The 27,156-nt window shown below is 44.7% G+C and overlaps 1 protein-coding gene across 1 annotated transcript in view; it reads left to right on the top strand.

Annotated features, from left to right (window-relative positions):
• LOC149354524 (DNA (cytosine-5)-methyltransferase 3B-like) overlaps positions 1-27,156 on the top strand; it is a 148,898-nt gene that overhangs the window by 79,277 nt on the left and 42,465 nt on the right. Inside the window, exons 11-15 of the mRNA XM_089575998.1 lie at positions 6,896-7,041; positions 9,430-9,520; positions 14,871-15,022; positions 20,776-20,861; positions 23,547-23,625. Coding sequence (XP_089432124.1) covers positions 6,896-7,041; positions 9,430-9,520; positions 14,871-15,022; positions 20,776-20,861; positions 23,547-23,625 — 554 coding nt within the window. The remainder of the gene's footprint in view (positions 1-6,895; positions 7,042-9,429; positions 9,521-14,870; positions 15,023-20,775; positions 20,862-23,546; positions 23,626-27,156) is intronic.

The following is a 27,156-nucleotide window of genomic DNA, read 5'->3' as shown; positions in this document are numbered from 1 at the left end:
ATGGTATGCATTATTGCAATTTCATCTCAAGCAGAAAATCACTATTCAAGTGAGCTTTAGGACCATAGAAAGAAGCGGTCTCTTTCACGCCTGCGCTACTTCAATGGTTTCAATGGTTTCAGTTGAGGTTGCTGTCAGGTGTGCCTGGATGATTGTGCAAAAAAAGTCTGTCAATAGTGGGGCAGTTGACTGTGCTCAGGATTCCACTTAGGGTATCACAGGGGCACTGTCTGTCTCACCTCTGAGCCCCTGTAACGCTGTAAAAGGGACTCTACAGTAAAACCTCATGAGCACGTAGTTGGCTGGGACGCGGGAAAAGTGCGCGCTATCCGCTAGTATAACCGACTAGTACAAATTTGCCATTATTCATGATCCGAAAGAAGAAAAATTCAGGCACAGTAAATTTTCCTCGAGTATGCGTATGTACATGTACTTTATTTGTTTGCTGGCGACCAGAAGTCTGTCATTTTCAGTTGCTGTCATGGCAGCCATGCGGCGACAACAGCAGTCTAAAAATTGGCGAGACGAGGGGCAAGCTTTTCCAAGAGGCCCATCTTCTCTGCGAACGTCCGCATGAATGCCAGTGCTTGAGCAGCTCCCGCCACAGTAGGGCTGAAATCTTCTGTTTCCAAGTTTTCGCCACTGTCCTCGTTCTCAATGCCCTTATTCCTTTGGGTTGGGGCAACAGCGGCAACAATCTCGCTGTCTGTCCAGCCCTGAGACGTTGCAACCTCGCTGTCGACCTTGCAGAATATTTCAAAGTCAACAGTCTCCACACCGCCTTGTCGCTCCAACACTTCTGTTAGTAGGGTGTCACAGTCATCGGTGGGATCACTGACTTCTGGATCGCTTGTGCGCACTATGTTGCCCACGTCAAGCAATTCTGTACCAAAACGGGGTCAACCTGCTGCCATGAGAACGCTAGGATGTGCACCGCACCCAGCAGATCGATAAGGTACACCTTCCTGCTTGCCATTGCCAGAAGCATTCTGTGTAGGAGGTTCTTCCTGTAGTGATGCTTGGCGGAATCAATGATTGCCTTCGTCGAGAGGCTGCACAAATGCCGTGCTGTCTTGGTGGCAACAAGAGGAGCTGGATTGCGCTCAAGTTTTCTAAATCAAAATGGGAGGATGCGTTGTCAAACACTAGCAGGAGTTTTCTTTTTTCTGCCATGAAATGCTGATCCAACAGCCGGATGAATTCTTCAGAAAGCTTGGCAGCCATCCACACTTTTTGCTCCTGTAAATAACGCCTGAGGGCAACCGACCGCTTTTAAAGAACCCTGGTTCTGGCGTACCTTTCAATCACAAGGAATGGCAACTTCTGGCTTTTTGTCATGTTGACTGCAAAAGCAACCAATATTCTTTCTTTTGCAAGCTTGCCATTGGTACAGTCTTCCCCCTTGATTGCCAGCACTCTGTTGGGCAGAAGTCGGTAAAGAAGTGCTGACTCATGGAAATTGAAGACCTCTTCTGTGGCTTAGTTGGTTAACTGTTGTCGTAGTAGCCCATTCTGCCATTCTTTGGTACCCTCTTTGTCCGCGTGTGCTGCCTCTCCGCACACCACCCTCGAAATATTGTAGCATGCTTTGAACCTAGACAACCAATTGTTACTGCAAGAAAAACTTTTGCAGTTCAGCTGGGCCTCAAACGCTTCTGCTTTTTTGGCGAAAAGGGTCTAAGCCATAGCACCAAAGCTTTTTCTATGTCGAGATAAGCAGATCCCCTTAAGCAGCACCTGTTCATGTTCGATGCAGTCCCGCTTTTCAGCTTCTCCTGAGCATTCCAGACGCCACTCACTGTTGTGAAGGGCAAGTCCTGTGCACGTGCTAGTGCAGTCTTCGTTGTTCCATTTTCAATGGAATGAGTAAATGTCCAAGTTCTCCTTCACTGTCAGTACGTGATACTTTGGTCAAGTAGGTTTCGGCATAGTGCTGACTGTTCGCACACACACTGATGCAACTACTGCTTTACACGTCGCACAGCATCAGCTTGGAACAAAGGATGCCACCACAAAACGCGTGTTGACTGCTCACAACACATCCTCAGTGCAACTGCACATGCAACATAATGCGTACAGTGTGAGGTTGGCGCGAGGTGGCGAGGTCGCAAGGTGGTCACATGGGCAGGGTGGACGGTGATGGCTACTGTGATAGGGCTGGCATTGATATTACTCAGCGATACGTTCGCGCGCAAGAACTTATATCCTCCTAGGCAAGAACACAGAAGTGGCCGACGCTTCCTTGGCTCCTCATTGACATTGACATTGCCGCGCTCGCAGAGCATGGCCGAAATGGCCGTAATATTGTATCGGTGGCATTCCACATGTTGAGAATGCTTTTCGGAAAGGTGGAAAACATTTTGCATTAGCACATCACCTGCCAAACTGCGATGGCAGGTACACATTAAGTGGTAGGCATTTCATGAGCCACTACGCCTTAAGTGGTCAGTCAGCCAATAGATGGGTCTCAGTGGTGGCTAAGCCGGGGAATTCTCAAAACTACATTTTAGTCGCAACTGCTTGGTAAGCGGGTGTGTATTAACGAGGTTTTACTTTATTTGCCTGTCGTCCTTGCGCAAAAAAACTGTGCTTCGGTAAGTGGCTCATCATTGGCAGCTGGCACACTAGAGGTTAACTGAACTGCATTACTGACATATTTGCACATGGCAGCAGATCAGTGCTAGAATATCGAGATAGTGGTCCAGACCATGACGGCGTTTCTGAAAAAGAACTAAGTATACAATTTTCAGTTCTGGTAGCCTAGCTTTTTATAGTACATGAAGTATACTCTCTTGAAGGTAAACACAGTTAAGCTGAATTTTAATGAGCTATGTGAGAACATGAGCTTGGTGTGAAAAAATTTTCTTAGTATAAAATTTTGACACGATCATGGGTGATATGAATTTCAGTATGATATGAAATTCTGAAATTGGCTGGCTGAATTGCACTGTGAACAATGTTCAAAATTTTGAGTGCTTTGAAAACTGGTGTATCCACTCGTGAACGTGCCCACTGCACTTGATGCATATGTTTGCCATGCAAACCAGCCGACTAGCCACTGTTGGTTTCGTACGCTGTTTGTCCTTCCAACGCTTCTCATGTACTCACATACCTGTGTCATGGCTGTGCAATTTCATATTCCTAGCTGCCATTGGCTCACATATAGACCAACACCAATCTGTGACTTAGGCAAGGTGTGGTGACGTTGCTGTCGCCGGCCGAGTCAGCTGGGTGTGTAAAGTAGGGTTAGCGCCCATAGAAATAAATGTAACAGAAGCTTTCTAAGCACATGTCTGGTTTCATAGGGAACCTGTGATGTCATCCTTTCATGAAGAATATCCAAGTACATTCTAGGAACAGATTGTGAAAGCATTAAATGTTATTTCAGAGGCAGTGTATTTTTAAAACACTGTGCTATGCGCACGTGGGAGTCGCCCTCGGCTGGTGGTGTGAGGCAGGAGTGCAACCCATAGATGGAAATGTAAGCAAAACTGTCCGAAATATCTTTCTCATCTTGTGGAGAACTCGTGGAGGCAGCCATTATCAGTTGGAAAGCGCTTTTAAAACAAGTACAACAAAGCATGCTTTGTCATTTTTAAGCTATCGCTTTAAAATGCCGCAATGAATATGTGTTGTAAAGCCGATCATACCCTGGAAAGGTGCTCTTATCCGCTGGGTGTTCTCTCGAACTGCGCAAGCTTCTCGTGTAGCCCTACATGCTGCTGCATGTAGTCCAGTGTTGTTGAACTTGTTCACTTCTCCTTTCTCGGAACACCAACGGCGTCTGCGCCTTTTTAAGACTTTCACAGAGCTGTGTTCCTTCTCGATGAGCCAAACTTCACCTGGGATGCCAACTATTTTTGGCCAATTTTTTTACCCTCCATGTTTATTCGAAAGGGCTTCTTGGTGCTGGCGGTTGTGAATGTTTGGCTGTTGATGATTTGGCACCCACGAATAAACTCTACGTACGATGTTTGAGAAATACCACTCAATATTCAGTCATTAAATGTCCAACTATTTTCAGCTTTGTAAAAAAAATGCTTTACTTTTATTACTTGTAATCTCAAATCTTTGGAACAAGTGCACATTGTGACCTAGAGTTATTCTTCTCTATGCGGGAAAAAGGAATTGCTCACTAGGCATTTTGTGGGCACTGGGGCTCTCTTCCCAGTGCCCAGAGCAGTGACGACATCTATGGTACAAGCGCCCTCCCTCAATGGTTAAGGTAACTTGAGAGGGCTCAGAGAAACAAAGGAGATGGAGCAGGGCAGATCGCCACAGTGCAGTGCGTATTGCAATGTGTGGTCATGGACATGCAAAGGTGAAGCCAAGTGTGTGTGTAACCGTTTTGGGCTGGTGCAACAGTGACAGTGGGTGTGCTTCCTATACTGAGCACTTGTGGGTGTGACTACCTGACTAGTGATTACGAAGTTGGAGATGTGGGGGGATCACTGTCGTGACCGATATACCAACCAAATATTTCCCATGTCTTTGACTTTTTTGTTGCGATAGCATGAAAGATGTAATGCCTGCTGTCGCAGTAAGGGGCACAGCTGAATGAGAAAATATTGTTAGTCTCTGTCTAGGTCATCAGGGATGAGGATTTAAACTGCCGTGGCATGGCCACAGGGATGTGGAAAAAGTGGAAAGGAGATACAGGACATGAAACCGCCTATCTGTCTGGTTGGCTGGACTGCAGGTTGAGGAGAGTAGTGGTGCATTAAAGTGACGTTGAACCCTTTGGCGGTAGCATAGTCCCTCAATGTTTTTTTCTGGTCACGAAACTCCGGTCAAAGTTTCATATAGGGACAGCGCGCGCCACTTGTGGCGCGGCTGTCGGCGAGGGGGCACGAGTCGCTGCGCGAGCACTGCTCGCAGCGGCTCTTTTCCGGCCAACAGACTCATATTCGCTTGATAGTTGTGCTTTCAGGGGATCGGTATTTGGGCTCAGGATAGACGCTACTTTACTGGTTGTCACCTGAAAACTTGGATGCAACATCGAGGCACTAAAAACCCTGTGCGATCGACGATGGCCGCTAGTAAGTTAGCGGCTGTTTTCTGGCAAACAATCAACGCGCTTACTTTCTCTCGCTGCTTTTTAGAAAAAAAAAAGCGATTTTTGTGCATTGGTCTAGCCTTCGCATTCATTTTTACCGCAACTTGCCTACAACGTCAATCTGAAAAATCTAGCGTAGCGATCAGTTACTGATCGCTACGCTAGATCTTTAGCGATCAGTAACATAGAGCTCTCGTTCAGTGGCCAGCGAAGCTGATCCATTTGCGCCGCCGGGGGTTCGAAATTTCTAGTCGCGGCAATATTTATTTTATTTCTGCACCCTTAAATTCAGGGACGCCACAAGATTCTTGGTTGGGTTTGACCCCATGAAGTAGTGCTTTCGCACCAAAAGCCATCAGCGCATTCAAGAGTGCACCTGTTTGAAATGCAAAATCATCACAGATTCGTGCTCAAGTACGCTGGTTGGCCTTCGAATATCCTTGGGACGGCGCCGGGCCTGAGTTTCAGCTTCTCGCATTGCGGCGATGCTGCTTCTCCGTTGATCACAAACTCGTGAGGCTGAATTAAATCCGCGGGGCAAAATGCCTCTCTCAGACACGCACATGCTTCGAGTTGAAGCTGAAGCCACCGCTTTCCTGTTGGGGTATCGCCCGCTTAAATATTTTACGCTGCTTGGCGTCGCTCGGCAGACAGAACAGCGAGGCCTTTTGCTGCGTACCTCCGTAGCCGGAGCGGCAACCCGTCACGCAGCAAGTATTCGGCATCGCAGGCTTGCATGTCACGTGCACTGTACTTATTTGGCAAACGAAGGCAAAGTGAAAAGAGAAAATAGTTGCTGCCGCAACACCACTGGCGTCCTATTCCGCCCGTAGACTCGCGGCCGTAGAGACGTTCGCTTCCTCGCAACGTTGTCCCACAAGGGGCTTTACCCCCACAGGACTCTCAGCGCCGCCTCGTGGAAGGCGCGGTCAACATATGAAGCTCTCCCATAGCGTTATGGAGAAGTTTCATGACCATAAAAGCATTGAAGGACTATGGCAGTAGGGAAGAGGAAGTAGGTTGGGCACGAAAATCAACACGAGAGCTTCACTCGCTCAAACTGCTAAACCCCAAAACGTGTTGATGCCTCCTCATCACATTGCTACCAGCAGTTGTGACTTCTGAATTCTCATCGTCTGTGGTGGTTTCTGTGAGTGTTCAGAACACCCGAAATTTTGTAAACTGTACACACTGCACTTTGGCTAGGCAATTCCATGAATTTGTATCGTACTGAAATTGATATCGGCCATGGCTGTACCACTGAGGTTCCACTATATGTTTTTTGCCTCCAGGTGCTGTGTGAATTGACTGATTTTAGACACTAAGTGAACAGGTAGCACAGCTGCTCACAAAAGCTTGTGGAATGTGGAAGGCAAGAAAAGCTGGTAGGTGGGAAGTGTACTCTGCACTTGTGTGGGTAGCCTTTGCAGTGCTCCTCTCAAATTCAGGGTGTGTGTCCATGCAAGCTATGAACGTGTTAACTCTTCCCTTAGCATGCTTAGTGATTGGCTGTTGGCTTATCAAGACCTGTGGCCTAAATTTTCACCTGCTGTGCAATTTGTGCCAGCACAATAGAGACAAGGCCAAAAATGTGAATAAATTCATTTTCTCTTCCTCAAGGTGCCAATTTTTAAAACAAATATCATGCTACAGGAGGAGAAAGATTGCAGTCCACAGCGATGTTTAGCACATGCAATGCCTGGGTTAACAAAACGATTGATTCTCACTATTTATGGCCTCATAAAAGCAGTTTTGCCAGTTTGCCAGTTCAGTCGCACCTGCATTAGCTGAAATGCTCGAGACCAAGGTTAAAAGAGGTGGTTGGTGGTCACTATGCAGGAAAGTATGTGCTTGACCAGCTGGGGATCTCGGTGGAGGCTTACTTCGCCAGTGAGGTGGACAAGGATGCCATCCATGTGGGCATCACCCAGCACGGCACCAGTGTCACTTACCTGGGTAATGTACAGGCACTGGACACTGCTCAGGTTAGTGATTCGCCGGAACTGTCTGCCTCTTAGTTCGACATGAGGCAGGAGAGGCTCTCATATCCAAATGCTTGTCCATATCCAAGTGCATTAGATCATTACCACTGCACTAACTGGAGTGCTGTTCAAATAATTTGGAAACTGGGACCTGCTGTGGTGGCTCAGTGGCTTTGGCTTAGCTGATCATAAAGTGTTGGCAGTCATATTTCATTGAAGGCAAAATTAAAAAATGCCTCTTTATTGTGAGATGTCGGCACTCATTAAGAAAAAACCTAGGTGGTCTAAATAAATCCAGAGCCCTCCACTACGGCATCCCTCATAGCCCCTGTGTTGCTTCAGGATGTTCAACGCCACATACCATGCCATATCATACCATTGATACCACAAGGGTAATGGAGCCCGAGTTTTGACTTCAAATATGACCAAGTTTTACAAGGTTTAATGATGTTGTTATGCAAAAATGACTTTCTGCTGGACAGCAGTAATACTATGGTATCATTAGTGTGGGATTTGAACCCATTTCACACCTCTACCTTGTCAAAGGCCTATGTTATGTCTGGCTTATTAAATAAGCACCCTCGAGTGCACTGCACAAGGAATTGGGTCACAGGTTTTGTAGGCATCATGGTTATGATGCTTTGTTTTGAACCAGACCTGTATCATTTTTTACTACCTCAGCACTTCAGCAGTGTTTTTTATAAATTTGAACTCCCAATCAGTTCTGCAGAATTCCTCTTTAAGCTGGATAATTCAAGAGAAATATACAGTGAAGCCTCGATAATTTGAACTGTGAATTCAAAATCTCGGATAATTTGAAAGAGTTCTGCAGTCCTGTAATTTTTAATGCAAATTTGACCGGATAATTCGAAGTGGTGGCCTGCACTGGCCCGATTAGTTTTGTTATTTTGTTAGTTTGTTATTTTGACCTGATATAGACATGAGCGGGCATTGCTGTCGCAACCAACCTGTTCCCCGCCACTATGAAAGGCGGCATCTTGTTTTAAACAGAATCAGCGGGCGCAATCGGACTGGCTTGGATAGGCTTGGCAATTTGTTCTCTATTGTTGCCATTAGAGATAATGGGATGCTCTCCGTTGCCATCGAGATGGTTGACAAAGAGACCACGATTGCATTGAAAATGGTACAACGGGACAGTGGGACAGCTGCAGCATCCGCCGCGGCTTGGGCGACGCCCCCGCGGTGCGGGGCAGCAAACGCGGTAGATTTGGGGAGGGGGGACTGCTTGCGTCTTCCCGTAGGTTACCCATGGGTTACCTCTCTGTCTTTGCGAGCGTCATTGCCCCATGCAAACTGATTGTACTTACTTCGCGCAGCGAGTGCATTCATTCGCGGCATGAGTGCGGCCGCGTCGCACTGTCTCGTATCATGATGTGATGGGGCGCGGACGTGACGGAACCATGACTATGACTCAGATAGAGGCTAATAATATCGCTTGTAGGCAGAACATGGGGAGTGGTGATTTTCATGATTTTGAAAGCCGGTTTTTTGCAGAAAAGTTAATTTTCCGAAGTTCACGGATTTTTCGGACTGTGCGATTATTCGGACCATTTGCGGGTCCCGCCGCGTCCGAAAAATCTGTCGGCGACTGTATGTATGAACACACCTAATATGCTCAGATATCTTTTTAGGCATTTCTTTTAAGACGAACAAATTTTCTGGTCTCTTTAGGTTTGTCTTAAAAGGAGTCTGCTGTAGTTTTCTTCATCATATGATTTTTTGTTGAGTACAAGTTGTGCCTGCTTCAGATGGCAAGTGGCTTAGATATTTATGCGAAACACCAACTGTGCAACATTTTTGATGCTGTTTATGTTGTGGTAGTAGTACAATCTGAAAGCAAGCAAAGCTCTGATTCTCGCTTTTCTGTAGCCCACCCAGGGGTAAAGAATGGTAGTGCAGACAAAAATAATGGAAAAGGGATGGAATGTGCGCTAGCCAGGCTTTATTCAGTGAGCAGCAAACATATGGCACCTCTCTGCCTGCGCTGAAACAGGGTCTTGTAAATAAAACTGAATGGAAAGGTGTTAATTCTTTGCAGGCTACACGAGCAAATTAAGTAAATGCATTTCACTTCCATTTTGGATCACTGAAGTATCATTGAAACACTTAATTTCTCTTATTCTGTAATGAAATAAGCACCTCTGCAAGCTCAGAGTAGTGTTGTGTATTTACATTTCAGACATGGACATTGCCCTAGTATCTGAAGTCTGCTGGCTGTGCTTGTCAGTTGCATTATGAATTTTAATTTTTTTTATGTGAATACAAATTCTCCTGGTATGCTGTTTTAATTTGGCTGAGCCATTCTTTTACACATTATGTGTATGCAGTGGTGGTCGATCTGCTGCTTAGATGCAAATCTGTGCTATGCAGCTTGAGAGGCTGTGCCCGATAGACCTGCTGATTGGAGGATCTCCCTGCAATGACATCTCGCTTGTCAACCCGGACAGGAAGGGCCTCTACGGTGAGTGCATGGGAAGTGTTCTTGCCCTTTAGTGTTTGGTGGCCAACCTTGCATGTCATATTGTAGTGACACTACACGAGTGGGGTTTCTACATGCTTCATTTTCCCAGATTGTAGCTGCTGGCAACCTTTGTACTAAAGGGAACAGCAGTATTATGTACCAGCTTGCATTCCATTGTACTTTTTGCAAATGCTGTTTTCTTTATCTTTTTTGTGCACCTCAATGTGTGCATGCTTGTGAGTGCTTTGGAGCGTCCGAGGAAGTGGGAAAAAAAATTGTTTATTGTAGAAATGAAAGGCGGAGATCTGTTTCACTTCTGGGTGGACCTCAACCGCTCAGTGAGGAAAGGGAGGAAGATAGGAGTGAAAGATGAAAGAGAGAAAGAGGCTGCAGAATAATTTCAACCACCTGGGGATCTTTTAACATGCATCACATCGCACAGCTTGCAGGCGCCTTTTACGTTTTGCCTCCATTCAAACGCGGCCGTCATGGCCAGTGTGAAAAGGAGAAAAGTGGAGAGGGGGCAAGTGTCTCTGCTGCCAGCTGCATGGGTTTTGTGAAGGTTGCTGCTGACTGCTAGCGGAGACCCTGCTGCATCAGTTGGGCCAATCGCCCATAAGTTATTTGTGGCAGAAATTGCACCATCTTCCCTTGTTATGCTCCTTCCAGCTGTTCTCTTGAAATGACTTTTCTGGTTCCTAGATAATTCTTTTGGTGTTGCAGCATGGTGAGTCTTGTTACATTGCACACAGTATGGCATGAGGTTACATGTGTCATTACTCTTTATCATGCTTCGTGCCACATAATGGCGCTGATTTTCTGGTTGGGGCAGTTTCTACTCATCCCCTTCCTCGTGGCACTTAAAGCAGATCAGATCTTTGAGTTTGCATAGGGCCACTGAGAAAAGGAAGTACTGGTAGCGGATGATTCTGGGGAGCTCATGATGTCAAACATGATCACTGCTCTGTTCATCTTTCCTTGTATTCTAGCACTGATATCCGCTACCTTGCATCTCTTTTTTGTCATCATTGGTTTGTTTCGCTCGGTTCTGCCTTATGTCTTTCACTTTCAAGCATTTGTTGCTCATTGGTGTGACTTGTACTTGCGCCTTTCTTCCTGGTTGTCTTGGATCAGGATTTTCCGTGTTGTGCATGGCTTCGTGAGCTGCTCCTTGCTGTGTATCATGACCCTGGTTGAATTGGCCCTTTTGTTGGCTTGTATCATTCAGTATGCAGCATCTTCTAACTTGCTCACAGTCTGGCTCATAATTGAGCTGTTATATTTTAGTGGGATATGGCTCAGAGTTTGCGGTGTTGTTTGCGATGAAGCTGGATTTCTTAGTCCTTGTCTTGCCCTCATCTTCTTTTCCAAACTGTGCATTCACTGTGGATTCTCTTGATTCTCTGACGGAGATAGTCTCATGGCTGAGACTATCTCTTCCATCAGCTGCACTGCAAGAGAAGAAAAGATGCCAGTCACAGCCCACTTTCTATAGTTACAATGGGGGCTCTAAAGAACGTAAGAACCTAATTTTCTTATGGAACAAGCCCACTTGGATATCATCAGTGACACGTGTATCTTCTTTTCTGATGATGTGATATGCCTCCAAAGCTTCATGTTGGCTCCTTGTTTTACCCCGGCCAAGAATGGTGGTGTTTTTAAGTTCTTAAGGGCGGAATAAAACAAGGAGTCGATGTGAAATTTTGGAGACATATCACATCACCAGAAAAAAAGATACATGTGTCAGTCATACGTCAGTGAGCTTGTTTGTCAAGGAAATTAGGTTCTTGAACTCTTTAGAGCACCCGTAGATAAGTCTGGAAAGCGTGGTGTGACGGGCATATTTTCCTCAGTCATGTTTTCTCATTATTCATGTTATCATGTGCACATGTCTGGTTTCATTGGCGAAGGGCATGTATGTGTGATCTTCATTAAAATAAATTCAGTTGATAGTCCAGCACCATCCTGTGTGCCTCTCTGTGTCTGCATCCTTCCGCTGGTTTTATTTATTCGAAATATGTACCAACTCACACAGCTCTCCACTCTTAGGGGTGTGCGAATAGTGGTTTTTTGATTCGAAGCGAATTCGAAACGAATAGCAATTTTTTGCAAATAATTTCGAAGCGAATAGTTCGAATAGTACTTCTGGCAGCAAAAAAAAAGCTAAATGACAGTAGGCATTTCCAAAAAAATTTATTTTCCTAACACACGATGCCATTACATACTGCACTGAGGCTTTATTTAAAACCATGCTTCAAAATTTTAAGAGAGCACCTAAAGTGAGTTAAGAACAATTTTTACCGGTTTGGTAATAAAAAGTTATAACACATAAAAATACCGCCTGCTTTCTAATAAGAAATTAGACATAAAATACAAAAAATGACAGTATAACAGAACGGTGCCAGTAGTACAACCAATAACTGAAACCATAGGAGTAACTGCACTACACTGCAGCAAGAGCACTGAGAACAATAATGAAAAAAAAAAAGGACATTCTGCACTACCGGTGACCAGTAGTCGAATGTCCAACACTGAGCTAGGCAATCACGTTCGGTGCACCGACTTGCCACTTGCGTTTCTATAGTTTAGGATCCTCACTTATTGGCTTAGATTGCGCCTTCTTTTCGGTTGCGCCGATGGGACTGCTGCGTCCGAAGATGTTAATATGGAATATAGGCTGACCGGACCTCCTAGCAGCACTGGCGGCATCGCACCATCGTGTATCCACAGCTCCCACAGCACCGATAGGTTGGCCGTACTGTCGGGGACGGAGCGTTCAGGACGCGCCGCCCATGGCTCAAATGCGTCGCCATCACCTTGCGGCCGGAGATTGGCGCGTCTATTTCGCTATCCGAGGGGTGCTCGTATGGAAACGTCGGCTCTGCTCTGTCTCTCTTGGGTTTAGTGCGGCTAACTGGCGCTCTTCTTGGCCTATGCCGTCACTCTGACGAGGCGTGTCGCACGATGCATTTTTTGTTTTTGCATTTCACTAGCAGCTCGCGGCTGCTGTTTGCCGGAGTGTTGCTTCGCTTATCAAGCGGAAGGATCGGAACATCGTCCCGGTTACATTCCCCGACTAGGAAGAATGGAAGCGGCTGTACAAAACTCTAGCGCCGCAAGCGAAACGTCATTCGCACCGCTCGCGCCTCCTGGCAAAATTGTCCCCGGTAGTACCTCCGAGCAGCAATTAGCATCGCGCTTCCAAGAATGCTCTGAGCCTCCAACGTACCGGAGTGCCCGAGTTGCGGGGACGGAGTGCGGCACACCACCGAAGGCGGCTCAATGCCCTGATTATGACGGCGTTCCGTTCCCACCAATGCGCAAGCAGTCAGAATAGCAAGAAAAGACGCCAGTCATAGATGGATGCGATCATTTCGTTCTACTAAAGTTCGGCGTTATCACACGCTAAATGCGCCCTTCCCATTGAAGTAAGTATACACTTCGGTGACATCGAGTCCCCGCGCTGCCGCTGAATTTTTCTCGCCTCCGCCGGTAATATGATGGCTTGCTTCAATGCTGCCGAGAACGGTCGCCCATGTTCGGTACGCATGATTCGTCGCCTGATTGGGTGAAGCGATAGCGCGATAGGGCTGCGTGTTTATCTTCGCATCTGTCCTATCAGATAATCTTTTCCGCAGCTCTATTGGGAAAAAAAAAGAGGGGGGGGGATGAACGCGGCCAAGCGATGCCCGCGTTCGAATACTTGCGGCGTCCGAGCTCATCGATAACGTCACCGCCAGCCAGAGTATATAAAGAGTTCGCTGATAATAAACTGAGGTTTCTTGTTTAGAAGCTTAGACGACTGCTGGCTGTGTTCTTCATTGCGTCTGCCTCGACACGGTGGCAGCGACGCAGCTTATGGCAGCCTTAGTGCGGGGGCTCGAAGACGGCCAGAACGCAGGATATTTTGCAAGAGCACGTCGCCGTCACCTTTCTTTCGTTTGTCGCTTGGTTCGCACCCCGGCCTGATAGTGATTTGCGTATTGACTGACCCCCGAGCGTTGAAAGCGCGATAAAAAAAAAGCCATCTATGCGGCAATACTCGGAACCGAAACCACATAAAGCAAGCGGGCAATCGTCCCAGTAACACTATTCGCGCAAGACGAATACTTCGAAATTTCGAATACCGAGAATTCGGTTCGAAGCGAATATCGAATACCGTGCTATTCGGTCGAATATTCGAAATTATCGAATATTCACACACCCCTATCCACTCTACTGAATCATTTCTCTAGGTTACACACATTCCACTGCTAGTGTGGCACTGTGGTTGACTCTCTTGCAAATGTTGCAAGACATAGCGTAGCTCCTCACCTGATGTTGCTCACTCCGAGGTGACTTGGTCTTTAGGGCGCTCGGCCACTGAGCCGGAGGACTTGAGTTCAGTCCCTGCTGCTGTGGCCTTGTTTCAGCGGAGGTGAATTGCAAAAGGCGCCCATGTGCTGTGCGATGCCAACGCACGTTGAAGTACCCCAGACGGTCTAAATATTTTCGAGCCCTTCACTATGGCATCCCTCATGATCCATGCATCACTTTGGGACATTAAACCCCACAATTTTCCCCTGACGTTGCATTGTTGGACACCATTATCTTCTCTCAGAACTTGTCTCAGAATGCACTGTGCATACATGTGTCCTGAAGGCATTAAAAACAGTAGGTAGAACGTTAGGACCTTAACTGTTGGCATTATTCTTCACCACAATGCCCTTTCTCTTGGCAAACTCTGACTTTTTCTTTTCTGCTCGTTGGCATAATTTTTGGCTTGTATGTGCGCTAGCTTGCAATTCTGCTCACAAGGTGAATGTCCTGCACCATGAAAGGGCTGGTAGTATTGTTGCCACATGTTCATCACCATGTAAGGAATAGGAATAGGCATAATGAACAGCCCAAAAGGACCATGACGAAGAAAGGAACAGCCGCACACAGCGCTGTTCATTATGCTAAACCTCCACCAACTCGCCCAGTTTTTCGTTGTACTAAAGAACAAGGGTCATGCTAAGAATCGGGGTGCAAGGATTTTAGCTGAGTTCTTTTCTGAAGGAGCAGTGAAGTATGTGGCATAAAAGATGTTAACAACATGACCATGCGCAAATGGTCTTTGGAATGAAAACCATGGACACTAAAACAGGAAATGTGCTATGCTCTGTGTTCCTGACTCTTTTGTTGCCAGTGCCAAGAGCAAATGACGTTTAATCATGTTTTCTTTGTCAGAAAGTGCAAGCATTCTTTGCCCCCCCCCCTCTCTCTTTCTCTCTCAGCCCCTTTATTCCACACTTTTTTTTTATTTCTGGGAATACTTCAAGCAAAAGAGACCTTTTCGAACACAGTGTGTTATGTGGCCTCTGCGCAGATCATACGGGCACTGGAATCCTGTTCTTTGAATTCTACCGAGTGCTGTGTACATTGCAGCTGGCAAATGGCAGCAGGCACCTCTTCTGGATGTTTGAAAATGTTGCTGCAATGCCGCGGGAGTATCGTCGTACCATTTCACGCTTTCTCCAGGTACGTTGTGGGGCCTACCCTTTGTTTGGGCCCTTTGAGAACCCACCGCAGTGCCAGCTAAGTTTGAAGATGGGTTAATTTAAGTGCTGAGATCAGTGGCTGAGTTTGTTTGTAGCTTGTGGAAAGAGCCTTTAGGGCCATCTAATTGCATTGAAGGCATAGCCTGATGATGTTGTATCACCTGTGTTTATGATTCCACTCTTTCTTTGTCTTTGCATTTTATTCTCACTGAAGGTCCTTGATTTTTATGTTAAATGCAAACTGTTGTCTGAGAAAAATGCAGCTTCTCATTGTGCACTTTTCATTTCATTTGATTTCATTTTATTGCCCTCAAGCACAGAAGCTCCTTCGAAAAAGAAAAAAGCAATTACGCGCATTTCATGTCAAGGTGTGCAGCTTGCTGATAAATCGCAAATCTCTGAGGCATTCAATAAGTATTTTCAGAGTGTGTTTTCCCATCATAGTTTATTTGTTCAACCCAGTACCATGTCTCCCAACTCGACCCCCGACATTGTCTCTTCATCTGGCGTATTCTCCATGCTACTTAACCTCAAACCTAAAGCGTCCGCTGGACCTGACGGGATACCAAATATTTTTTTGCGCCGTTATGCAGAAGCCATCACAGAGTTCCTGATTGTTATTTTCCGCAAATCATTTGAAACAGGAAACATTCCTTCCGACTGGAGGAAAGCGCGGATTGTGCCCGTGCTGAAAAAGGGTGATCCTGCCTTGATTGCTAATTATCGTCCCATATCAATAACTTCCACATGTTGCAAACTTGCTGAGCATATCATAGCTAACTACATTACTACATTTCTAAACGATAACAAGGTACTTACCTCCCATCAGCACGGGTTTCGAAAAGGCTTTTCCACTGTCACTCAGCTAACTTCTGTCATTCATGCTTTTGCAAGTGTACTAAATAGCGCTGGTCAAATGGATGTTATATTTTTAGACTTCAGCAAAGCCTTTGATGTTATTTCTCATGCCAAACTAATTTACAAACTTGAACTTATTGGTCTCCCTAATTTCATAATTCGTTGGATTTCCTCATACCTTTCTCACCGCACACAATTTGTTTGTATTGATGATTGCTATTCAAACCACCTGCCGGTCACTTCAGGCGTCCCACAGGGAAGCGTCCTCGGACCTCTCCTCTTTTTAATATATATCAATGACATTATTAACGTTATAACTACCCCTGTTGAAATTAGATTATTTGCAGATGACTGCGTTTTATTTCACCAAATTACTTGCCAAGATGATCAAGTTTTACTAAACTCCAATCTTCAGAACATACATACATGGTGTAATAAATGGGACATGAAGCTAAATTTAGAGAAAACAGTATACATGACGATAACTAACAAAAAGGCTTCCTTCTCATTTCCTTACAATATTTCATCTCACCTTCTGACCGAAGTGAGCGAGTACAAGTATCTAGGAGTTACAATAACAAAAAACCTTAGCTGGAATAAACATGTATCAAACGTATGCTCCTCAGCATTTCGTAAACTCTGCTTTCTTAGACATAAACTAAAACTTGCCCCACCTGAACTTAAAAAATTAACCTACTTTTCGATAATAAGACCATCACTAGAATATGCGTGCACCGTCTGGGATCCCTACACTAAACGTAACATCGAGGCCCTTGAAATGATTCAACGCAAAGCCGTCCGTTTTATTTTTTCAAAGTATCGTGTAACTGACTCACCAACGACCCTCATGCGAACTCACGGTATTGAAACATTACAGCTGCGGCGGAAAATTCAAAGACTGAAACTACTTTTCTTACTAAAAAACCATAAACTGTCTATGAATGCAGACCCCTTCCTCAAACCTAACACTACGCGCCAAACACGAAATCATCATACACAATCATTAACCCCTTACAGTGCTAGGATTAACGCCTTTAAATACTCATTTTTTCCACGCACCATTGAGGAGTGGAACAGGTGTCCGCCAGATCTCTTAACCAGAGCTGATTCTTTTGACTCTATGTTTTCTTCACAGCATTTAATTTGAGAGCCATTTATTTCTACGTTTACTTTTTGTATTTTGCATCTGAGCCTTGTATTTATTGCTGTATTTTGTGTTACAACTTGTATTTAACATTTTTCAATTTTGCTAATCCTGTTCTTTTTTGCATATATTATGTATTCGCCCCTCCTGCTTGGGCCTACTGTAGGCCTGCAGTATGTTCTAAATAAATAAATAAATAAATAAATAAATAAATAAGCATTACAGAGGGGAGTGGCACATACATATGTATAATAAACGAAGTGCAATAAAACCTAAGCCAAAACAAAAGCCAATGCAGAACACCAAAAACTGAAATTGAGAATAAACGGCGATAATAAACTGTTGCACAGTAGATAGAACACCCACGAGCGGAACAAGCATACACATAGAACACGAGGAACTGAAAACGAGAACTCGGTACTACAAGACTACGGCTAGGCTGCTTCTGAAAAGGAAAAAGAAGTAACCAGCGATGCACCGGTCGGCGACTGAAAGGGACGCGGAGCTGCTTTCGCAGGCGGACGACCAGCGCATGCGCTTTCCGACAGCTGCAGTTGCCGCGGTGAGTGGCGAAGTTCGGAAACCGAAACTACGTGGCCAGGCTATTTTTGGACTTAGCAACAAAGGCCCTGCGAATGTTCTCACGCCTGCCATTGCGCCCACTTAAAAAGCGCACGGGTTACGATTGACCGTGCAATAGGCGGGATTTTCACACGATTGCTTGCCTTGTTGTGACACCTTGATTCACCTCTTCAGGAGCCTTACGCGAAATTCTGCAAGTAGGCTTTCCCGCTAACCATAGTTCACCAAAATGAGACGTGGGAGGTCATGCTCGGAGAGTTTCATTGAACGCGACAGGACGAATGCCATGGGTATAGCCTTTAAAGGGACACTGAGGAGAAATTGAAGTTGACTTGCATCGACAGAATACCAGCTCCTGATTACAAAAACGCCATTCATACTGACAACAAAGCTCCTGTAACATAGAAAAGAGCAAGAACCAAAATACAGGTATCGCCGCCACAGGCCAAACTCGCAAGTACAAGCTTCATGGCGTCATAGCACAAAACAGTGTTGCTAGAACCAATAGTTCTAGCAACACTAGGACACGAGAAGCTACGAATCACTGAGGCGCAGCAAATGCATGCGCAAATCTCCTTGACGTCGCCAGATGGCGCCACGTACCCGATAGCTACGCGCGCTCCTGCAGCGCCGGGACCAATCAGCGCTTGCTCTCAGCGGTATGGGGGCTCCCGGTATTCCGCTAACGGTAACAAGGTACACGTACGGTATGCTAAAGGCGTCTATTTGCGAGAACTTCGTTGACGACTTCGAGAACGGGATCCATTGTAACGCTGGCAAAACGCCGGTGCAAATGTAAACGAAGCGACGGCCGCAATAGCCGATAGATGCCTTCAACGTGCGGCCGGCGGTAGCTTTCTTTTCGGCTGCTGCTGGGCCGCACTGCTGGCCACCAGAAATCACAGAGTCTGCGTTACGTCATGTGAATGTCATGTTTCACGTCACTTAGTTCTGTGTCGTCATAGCAGAACCCCAAGTTTGAATCAGAGCGGCGCGAAAAACTATTTCAACTTTGAATCCAAATTTCTTAGAAATAAATGCATCTTTCGCTGCCGGCCAAGTGGCAACAAAGCCATGAAATGCCGAACTATCGGATTTTGCTATAAAAAAAATATTAATAGTGCTCTCCTCAGTGTCCCTTTAAGCATGTAACATATAACGGAAGGGTGAGGATAAAAATATTGCACGTTTTCGCGTTCCGATTGTTTGAAGCATAGTTTGAAGAGGGTCATCGGCCATCTTGTCCGCAGCATGTGTGATATGTGGGAAAGCCCACTTGCGGAATTTCGCACGATGTCAATCCTGACGCCGTCATATTGCGATCGGTCGACGCGAGATAAACGATGGTGAAGAAAGGGAACAGGACCTTTGTATTATTTTCCTGGAATTTTAAACTTGATCGACGGGTAATTTGCCCACATATTGTAGTTTTGCTATTGCCGAATTTATGAAAATCGACGGAAGTGTACGATCGCTGGTGAATATTTGGGAATTTTCTGTATTCGGAAATTCTCAGATAAGGTTACGAATTGAATAGCAAACATATTCGATTCATATTCGACATTTCGAATATTCACACTCCGCTGCTTATTACCAGTTTTCTGAAGCGGAATCACCTTTGTCTGTTTCCATTGCTCGGGCAGAACACCAATATCTAATGATCGTTGAAATATTTATGACAAAATATAGAAGAATAAATCTTGGTTTTTTGCAAGAATCTTGCATATATACTGTCAATACCAGAAAAACATGAGGGTTTCGGTGTGTCAATAACCTTTACAATCCCAGCCGCATATTGAAGTTGAAGGATGGATACAATCGCAATGGAATATTAGTTTTGGAAGAAAAATTGAGAGTGAGCACATCGTTTAAAATATAGATGCACACATATGACTAAGCAGAAGTAAGCCATTCTGATTGAACAAAGAGATCTTGGAGTTGCTGTGGTTGTTAGTTACAATGTTCCAAAATTTTCGAGGGTTACTTGTGAGCATAGACGGCAGGGCATTTTTCAGAAAATTTGATTTTGCATTAGAGGCCGCTTGAGTATAATTGTTGGACACGATAATGTACGCATACCAGCATTACTCGGTTTGCCACAATTTTAAACGCTTTTTCTTGTTAGAAAGGCGATTTAAATATGTGCTACACCATGGTGCTTGTGGATTTATTGGTATTATTTTCTTGGAAATGTAGGCGTGTATAAGATTTGAAATTAGGTTTGTGATGTTCAAAGCCTTGAAGGTAGTCATAGAGAAAAAGGCAAAGTTTGCTATTGATCTTTTTGAAGTTTTCCTTATAATCAAGTATACCCTGTCATTTTTTTGTCGCTGACAATGTAATAAAGCTAAGATCAAAATGAAGTAACGAATGATCGCTGAGTCATTGCAAGAAATTTATTGTGCCTGTCATATCGGGGTTAGTAGTCAAAATTAGGTCAAGAAGATATACAGAGCTGCCAACAGTACGTGGGACCATTAATGACTTGGGTAAAATTGGAAAGAATGCATGCATTAATGAATGCTTGGCAATGCGAAGAATACTGTGCGCAACATGGTGGTGCTGATGGCGAATTTATTGTCGGATAATTAAAGTCACCTAGAAGAGTTACTAGGGATGATGGGAGCCAGAATATAATGGTGTTAATAATGTCATGCAATTGATTAACAAATGTGATGTCTGCATTAGGAGGATGAGAACATACGCCAAAGATTTGTGTTTTATTGTTAAACATGACACTGCACCGGAAAGACTCAATGTTACATATGATATAAATGTGGAACGATGTTAAACTGGTAGAAAAGGCAAGCAATGTTTCACTCCGTTGTCTTCCATCCCTGTTGCAACGATGCATACTGAAAGGCTTTGTGTGAGCAAAAATTTTGCACATATGTACATGAGAATTTAACCATGTCTCACTGAGTGCTACCAAGCCGGCATCACATGTGTTGACAGCTCTGCGAGGAACATTGGTCATGACCAGTGAGGAGCTTTGGGCTAGTTGGTTTTATAAAAGCATGGAAGGTGCAGCCATATTTCATGAAATGCTGGCTGCATTAAAGGCATATTAAAGCAAGAAATTGCGAGTGCTCTCATGCTTAGTGTTGTTGCACTCAAGAAGTCTCTATTGCTTGCACTGTGTGGCGCAGTGTGAGCCAGCCCTGCTGGATGGCCGCTTCTTCTCGCCTCAGGCCAGGGCTCGGTTCTTCTGGGGCAACATTCCTGGCATGTATGGGTGAGTACCTCGAGCGTCCTTCCTTTGCTCACTTCTTCCAGGCACAGGGAAAGGTGCATGCTGTTCCCAAAAGCAACTGCAGACCACACAAGGCAAGGCCACTGATAGTGCCAAAAAGACTGTGGAGTTTATGTTCTGCGTGGCTTATTGCTTGTATAGCTGGGATACGCATCACCAGTCAGCAGTCATTCACTTTGGAGTGGATAGCTTACAGTGCCATGTAGCTGCAGTGAACCTTTAAGACTGCCCAGATATGATGGAAGTGAAGAGTTTATAATCCATTTGGTGTCAGAGTTAGCGAATCGCTGAACACGCAGGCAGTGGCCATGGTGCCAGAGCTGGCGAGTCGCCGGGCGGACCAGGTGGTTGTGTGCTGTGATTTGTAAAGTTGTTCTTAGTAGGTGCTGCATGTGCAGTTGAATCTGTGAGCATGTCATAGCAAACCTTCAAGTTAAGCTTAACTTCATTCGTAAATGTGAGGACTTCCACGAGTACACCCTCAAGCAGAGCAAAGATTTCAAGCCACACGTAGCCAAGTGCTAGCTCAAGAAGCTGCAAGACTAAAAGGTGGAAACACCGTGAAGGTAATCTCAACGAGGAATTCTTTTGAAAGCAGCAAGCAGGTAACTAATAATCTTTTGACTCCAGAAAAAAAAAGAAAGTTAGAGGCTTGTAGTTTCTTTTTGTGATTTGTTTATTTATTTGCTGTGCATTTTTCATTAAAACCTCCGGTCTCGACTCCCTTTGATTTTATTGAGTGATCGTGATAGAAAGTGATTGTAATCATTGAGGGTGGCAGAGAGCCAAGATTGATGCGGTCAAGATATTCACAAAGGTGGAAGTTATGGCCAGTGCTAGAGTGGGATAGCTGGAGGCCACTGGGTGTAGCCTTTGTGCACAGTGGGCTTAACTGAGCTGATGGTGGCATTGCTAACAATGAAATAAGTTGTTCTAGAGGTGTTGCAAGGTTGAGTCTTGAGGCATCCTGCCCTAAAGAAGTGTTTGTGGAAGAGGAGATTGTCTGTCTGTACTCTCTAGCCTGCACCTCCACATGCAACACACCCATAGGCTGCAAATATGTCAGAACGTAGCTTTGGCAGAAGAATGCTGGAATGGGAGAAATGCAGTGGTGGGAAGGCACTTCCAGTGTACTGGAAGAAGCATCATGCTGTAGTCCGGAAGAAACATAAGCAAGATGCTACAGGCATTTGTTTTTCCCAGCCTGAATAAAATGTCTAGTAATGAACATCTGTTAGCGTTATTAGGACTCGCGCAGTGCAAGAAAATAGTTAGCACTCTTTAGTACACTTTTCAGTGCAGTTTCGTAAGGCAGTCTTCTTGCCACCTTAATTACACCATTAAAAATATGGTTCATTGCACTTATAGATGGCTGAACTAGTTCTGAACCCCTGAGATTGCATCCTCTCACTCGCCTTAGCACAGAGCTTATGCCACCACTTGAAAAGAGCGAGTGATTACACTTGCTATGCATTGGGAATAAGGCTTCAGCTCAAGGACTAAAGCATGGAGATGATTGGTAACAAGAAATGAGAAAAGAGCATACAGCACGCACAAGTGACCAGGCTGGCTGTGTTTAAAGCAGCTTCGTGCAGTTGCACTGCCAGTTTACTCAAGGCTTTAAGGGGAGTAGTTGATCCATTCAAAAAGTAGACATACCAAATTCTTGGGTGCATGTTTTTTTCTTTGCAGTGGTATGCTGGACAATTTTGCAGTGATAAGTCATGACATGGAATTCACCTACATCAGCTGAATAATTTATAATTGAATTCTTTTTCTCATGCCGTTCAGGTTTCAACAGCTGAGTGACATACGAAGTCGGAAGATTTGAGGTCACGTGTTAGATGCGAAAACTGTGATAGAATCACTGATTGTTTATTTTTGTAATTCCAAACTTTGCACAGGCTTGCGTAAGAGTTTGTGTGAATTGAAACAAAGAAAGCAGCTACCGTACTGCAGTTTGTGTGTCTGACATGAGCTGAATGAGTCTTTTACATTGCATCCGTAGTTTGATGAGGAAAAAAATTAAATTATAAATTATTGACCGCTTATTGGCACAGTCCATATGGCTGTCTTATGTTTTCTAATGTGCTACGCTAGCCGCCGTGTTGGCTTAGTGGTTATGGTGCTTTGCTGCTGACCCGAGAGATGCAGGTTCGATCCCGGCCACGGTGACCGAATTTTGATGGAAGCGAAATTCTAGAGGCCCGTGTACTGTGCGATGTCAGTGCACGTTAGAGAACCCGAGGTGGTCGAAATTTCCGGAGCCGTTCACTACGGTGTCTCTCACAGCCCGAGATGCTTTGGGACGTTAAACCCCCATAAACCATAATGTGCATCATTCTAAAGAGAGTAACCATCTCTAAAATTTGGTGTCTACTCCTTTAACACATAAATAGTTAATTTGTGAATACTAAATACACATTTAGTACCAGGTAGGTGCATTTTGGTACGCAAACTCTACCAGATGAACTTTTCCTGTATGTTCCTTTATTCCTCTGACTTTGGTGTCTGAAGGCAACGTGTAGTGTTTCAAGCTTAGGGCGAGACGCTGTAAACATAGTACCTAGGGAGCCAAGTAGGGTATGCCTCTGTGTTACTAGCATTCTTGGCTACAGTAGTTTCTGCTGATGCCAGGAAGGCATTAGTGAAAGGCTGTGCTTGCAGGACCCTTTACCCGGATCAGCTGCAGCAGAGTGCCAGCTTGGACAGCATCCTGGATCCACTGCTGAACAGGAAGGCCATGGTGGGTACCGGCACAGTGAGCCAGGGAAAGCAAGCAGTCGTGAGGATTTTACTGCTGTGGGACTAAAAGAGGGAGAGTGTCAGCTGAGAGTGGTCTGCACTCTTGATCGGGATGGAAATGGGCATATCCCTTTAGAGTTACAACACCCCAGTGTAAGTTAGCAGTGGAATGGTCAGGAAAGAAAAAAAAATGGGATTAGGAGAGACACGGGACATTACAAGGTCTGACTTCGAACTAGGGATATGTGAATGTCAAATTTTTTGGTTGTGAAATGAATGCTAGTAATGACAATTGCTTGTAAATTGAATTAAATTTTTGCTAATTCATTTGAACCTGCATGTATCGAACTCAAAGGGGAGCATGAAATAGTTCAATATATCTTTAATTCTATATATAAAAAATTGCAGCAGATAAGGTTATCTGTAGCCTAGAAGCAGGAATACATTACTCGCATGCTAGTGGTGCACTTCATGCAGCGATGTGCCACCCGCTGGCATACTGGCAATGCACTGCGCTCTAGGCATTGCTAGCCTAACCTGCTTCGCATTTAACTCTTTCCCTACCGTTGAGCACTGATAGCCCGCTAACGATCATTTCTTGCCCCGAATTTCAAAACCTTCTGCGTTGCTAATGACCATGCTGCAGATATAGCTTGTAAGCAAGGAACCAAAGTTTTGTTCCCGATGTAGTTTTCTTTTGTCCCGCGAGGGGGCACTTTCTAATGCGCTGCGAAAAAATGCAGACACGGACCTGCACTCATTGCCCGTCATGTTGCCCGCAGATGACGCCTTCACCGCTCGACTTCGGAGCCTTCCGCGTTGCTTACAGGCACGATGCGCATCTGGCTTGTAGCCGGAGAACTGAAGTTTTGTTTCCAATATAGTTTTTTTTTGCCCCTACAAAATGACATTTTTTTAATGCGCTCAGAAGGTGTGGTACCATCAAAGTCGCTTGGCAGCCTCCACATGCGCGCCACGTGCTCTAAAACATAGCAAATCTCAGGACTCCGTTTCGTTTGCGAGTGATTTAATCGACGACCTGTGCAACAATGAGCCTGAAAATGTTGCAAGGTGCTGAAGATGATTCACTTTTACATCGGTGATGATGGAAACCAGCCTGAAACATAGGCGGCCATGCTCCGACGCACAACTGTAGGGTTTCCAGTTATTGTTTTGTAGCAAGAATGCTATTCAAGATAGAAATCATTTTTTTAAGATAGTGACCAATAGAGTGACAAACATTTTTCATATTTCAGAAAATTTTTAACAATTTTTTCTTTTTAAATACAAGCGTGTCTTTGCAAGTTGTGTTCAATTTTTTCCTAAAATCTCATTTTTAGCAAATTTTTTTTGTTGAAACATGCAATTTGTTGTTTAAACTCATTGAATACAAAGCACCTTTATTCAGCTCTGTTTTTGGGTATTGCAATAGATATTGAATGCAGTAGTGTTTACAGAAAAAAAATGTACTGAAACCTTCAGAAAATGGTCATTTTCCCCTTGGTACGGAAAGAGTTAAGTCGCAAGGGACAGTGCTTTGGAACAGCCACTGCCTGTCATAAGATATGTAATCCTGTTACCAGCACACTATAAATGCAATAATTGCTCAATAAAATTCCAGCTAGTGTGGGTTTCAGCAACGCCTTCAGCATCAAAGCATGCTAGGTGAGGGGTTGCCACTAGATTTTAGTTAGATAAGCTTCAGTGCATGACGATGATTGGCAATGGGAAAAGTACAAGAGGCTGAAGGCTACCCTCAAGCACACTCCGAAATGCAGTTGCACATGGCCGCACAGTCAACCTGTCTCCACACTTTGAAAAGTTATTGAAGAGCACTGTTATGACAAGCGCCACTTGCAGACGCAAAATATCGAACGATTGGCGAGATTGGAGTCTGATTTGCATGCATTTCTTGTTCTTTTACTCAAGATTTTCAAAGGGATAATCTGTGTCTTCAGTATAGTCAATAATTCAAAATATCTGGGTTCTATGTATCCAGGCTATACTGTACTTCATGTTCTATGTATCCAGGCTATACTGTACTTCATGTTCTCGGTGTCCTGCGTAACTTTAGCCAGAAATTAAAAATAACCTGAGGCACAATAGGTGGAGACAGCTTAAACCGTATGGTTCATCATTGTACATAGTTTTATTTTTTTTTGTACTTGTTCAATTGAACTAAATAAAATGAACAAAAACTTTTTAGCTTTTGCGTTTTGTGCAGATATTCTGATGCCAAACTGTAGAGTGCCTCAAAAAACATCTGACTCATCTTTTCTTGTTATTATGCATGCTGTGGATTGTTTTCTTTAGATTTTATTTAATTTGATATAGAGCATACTGCAGTTTCGGAAGACCAAGCAGGTTGGAAGATACAGGTGCAGGTTACAACCTATTATCAGTGTTTTTCGGAGCTATGGTCGGTGGGTACGGTGGTCCTCTGTAGCTATATGCAGTCCAAAGCACTAAGCAGCATCCGTAGTGCTTGGCTGGCATATCTGTGTCTGTATCTCTTATTTGGTATCTTTGCATCCCAACGCACTCCTTTGTTCCTCATGGTGGTGATTTCCCTTCAGCCCGACAGACGAAATGCACAACTTACTGTTTCAACCTTTATGTTGCGTCTGCGAATCGCGCCCGCTCCTTCTGCATTGAACGTGGCCAGGTCGCAAGTCTTGCTTCCACTTATGCCACTATCTGCAGGCGACTTCATTGTTTTTGCCCTGTTACATTCACAGTACCATCAGCTGTTTTCAAAATTTTACATTTTAGAGCACTGCAGGAGTGGCACATGAGTGGATTTTCACCATTTTTTTTCGATATTTCGCAGGCTTCCTTTTCAACACTGAAAAACTAACCTACAGCACATGCAAAAATTTAAACTGATGAATTATACATTTCTGGGATGCTCTGGAGTTTGGCACTGGAACTTCTGCTTGGAGCGCAATAGCTAAGAAGTAAATTTTTTCATTTCATTAAATTGCTGTATTTTCCGGTGTATAACTATGGCTTATTTCTTAATTTTTCATCGGTTTGTCTTATACAAAGGTGTGCCTCGTATACGGCAAAAATGATGCACCACTGTGCACTGTCTTTTGCCATGTCCAATAACTATGAAAATCGATGTGTAGAAGGGGAAAAAACTACAGAAAATGTTTACTGCATTCGAATCCGAGGGAAAGCATGGATTTGTGCTATGTAGAAGACAACGGTGAGCAGGCAGTGCCGTGGGACGGAGCAGACGGAAGTTGATGAATACGACGATCTACAATGCACAGCGCGAGGGTTTGGTGCAGTTTAAAGGGCCCCTGCCCACCCCCGGGCAGCAGACACTCTCTACCTCTCTTTGAGCGAGCCTCCTCTCCTTCCATTCCCTCCTCGAAATTCTTCTCTCCCGCTCCTCGTCGAGTAGGCTCGGCAAGGCAAAATCACCCCTTCCTTCTCCGACGTAAGCCGGAGGCGTGGTGTCTGTGGAGTGTGTCACAGGGTACGTCATGGCCCCGCCTTCAATAGAATTCTTTTCTTGGTTTTT

Source organism: Amblyomma mixtum, chromosome 3 (genome assembly GCF_055824585.1).
Source record: "Amblyomma mixtum isolate Tamu chromosome 3, ASM5582458v1, whole genome shotgun sequence".
NCBI lineage: Eukaryota > Metazoa > Arthropoda > Arachnida > Ixodida > Ixodidae > Amblyomma > Amblyomma mixtum.
Note: the sequence above shows the minus strand (reverse complement) of the source record. Positions and strands in the feature narration are given on the sequence as shown.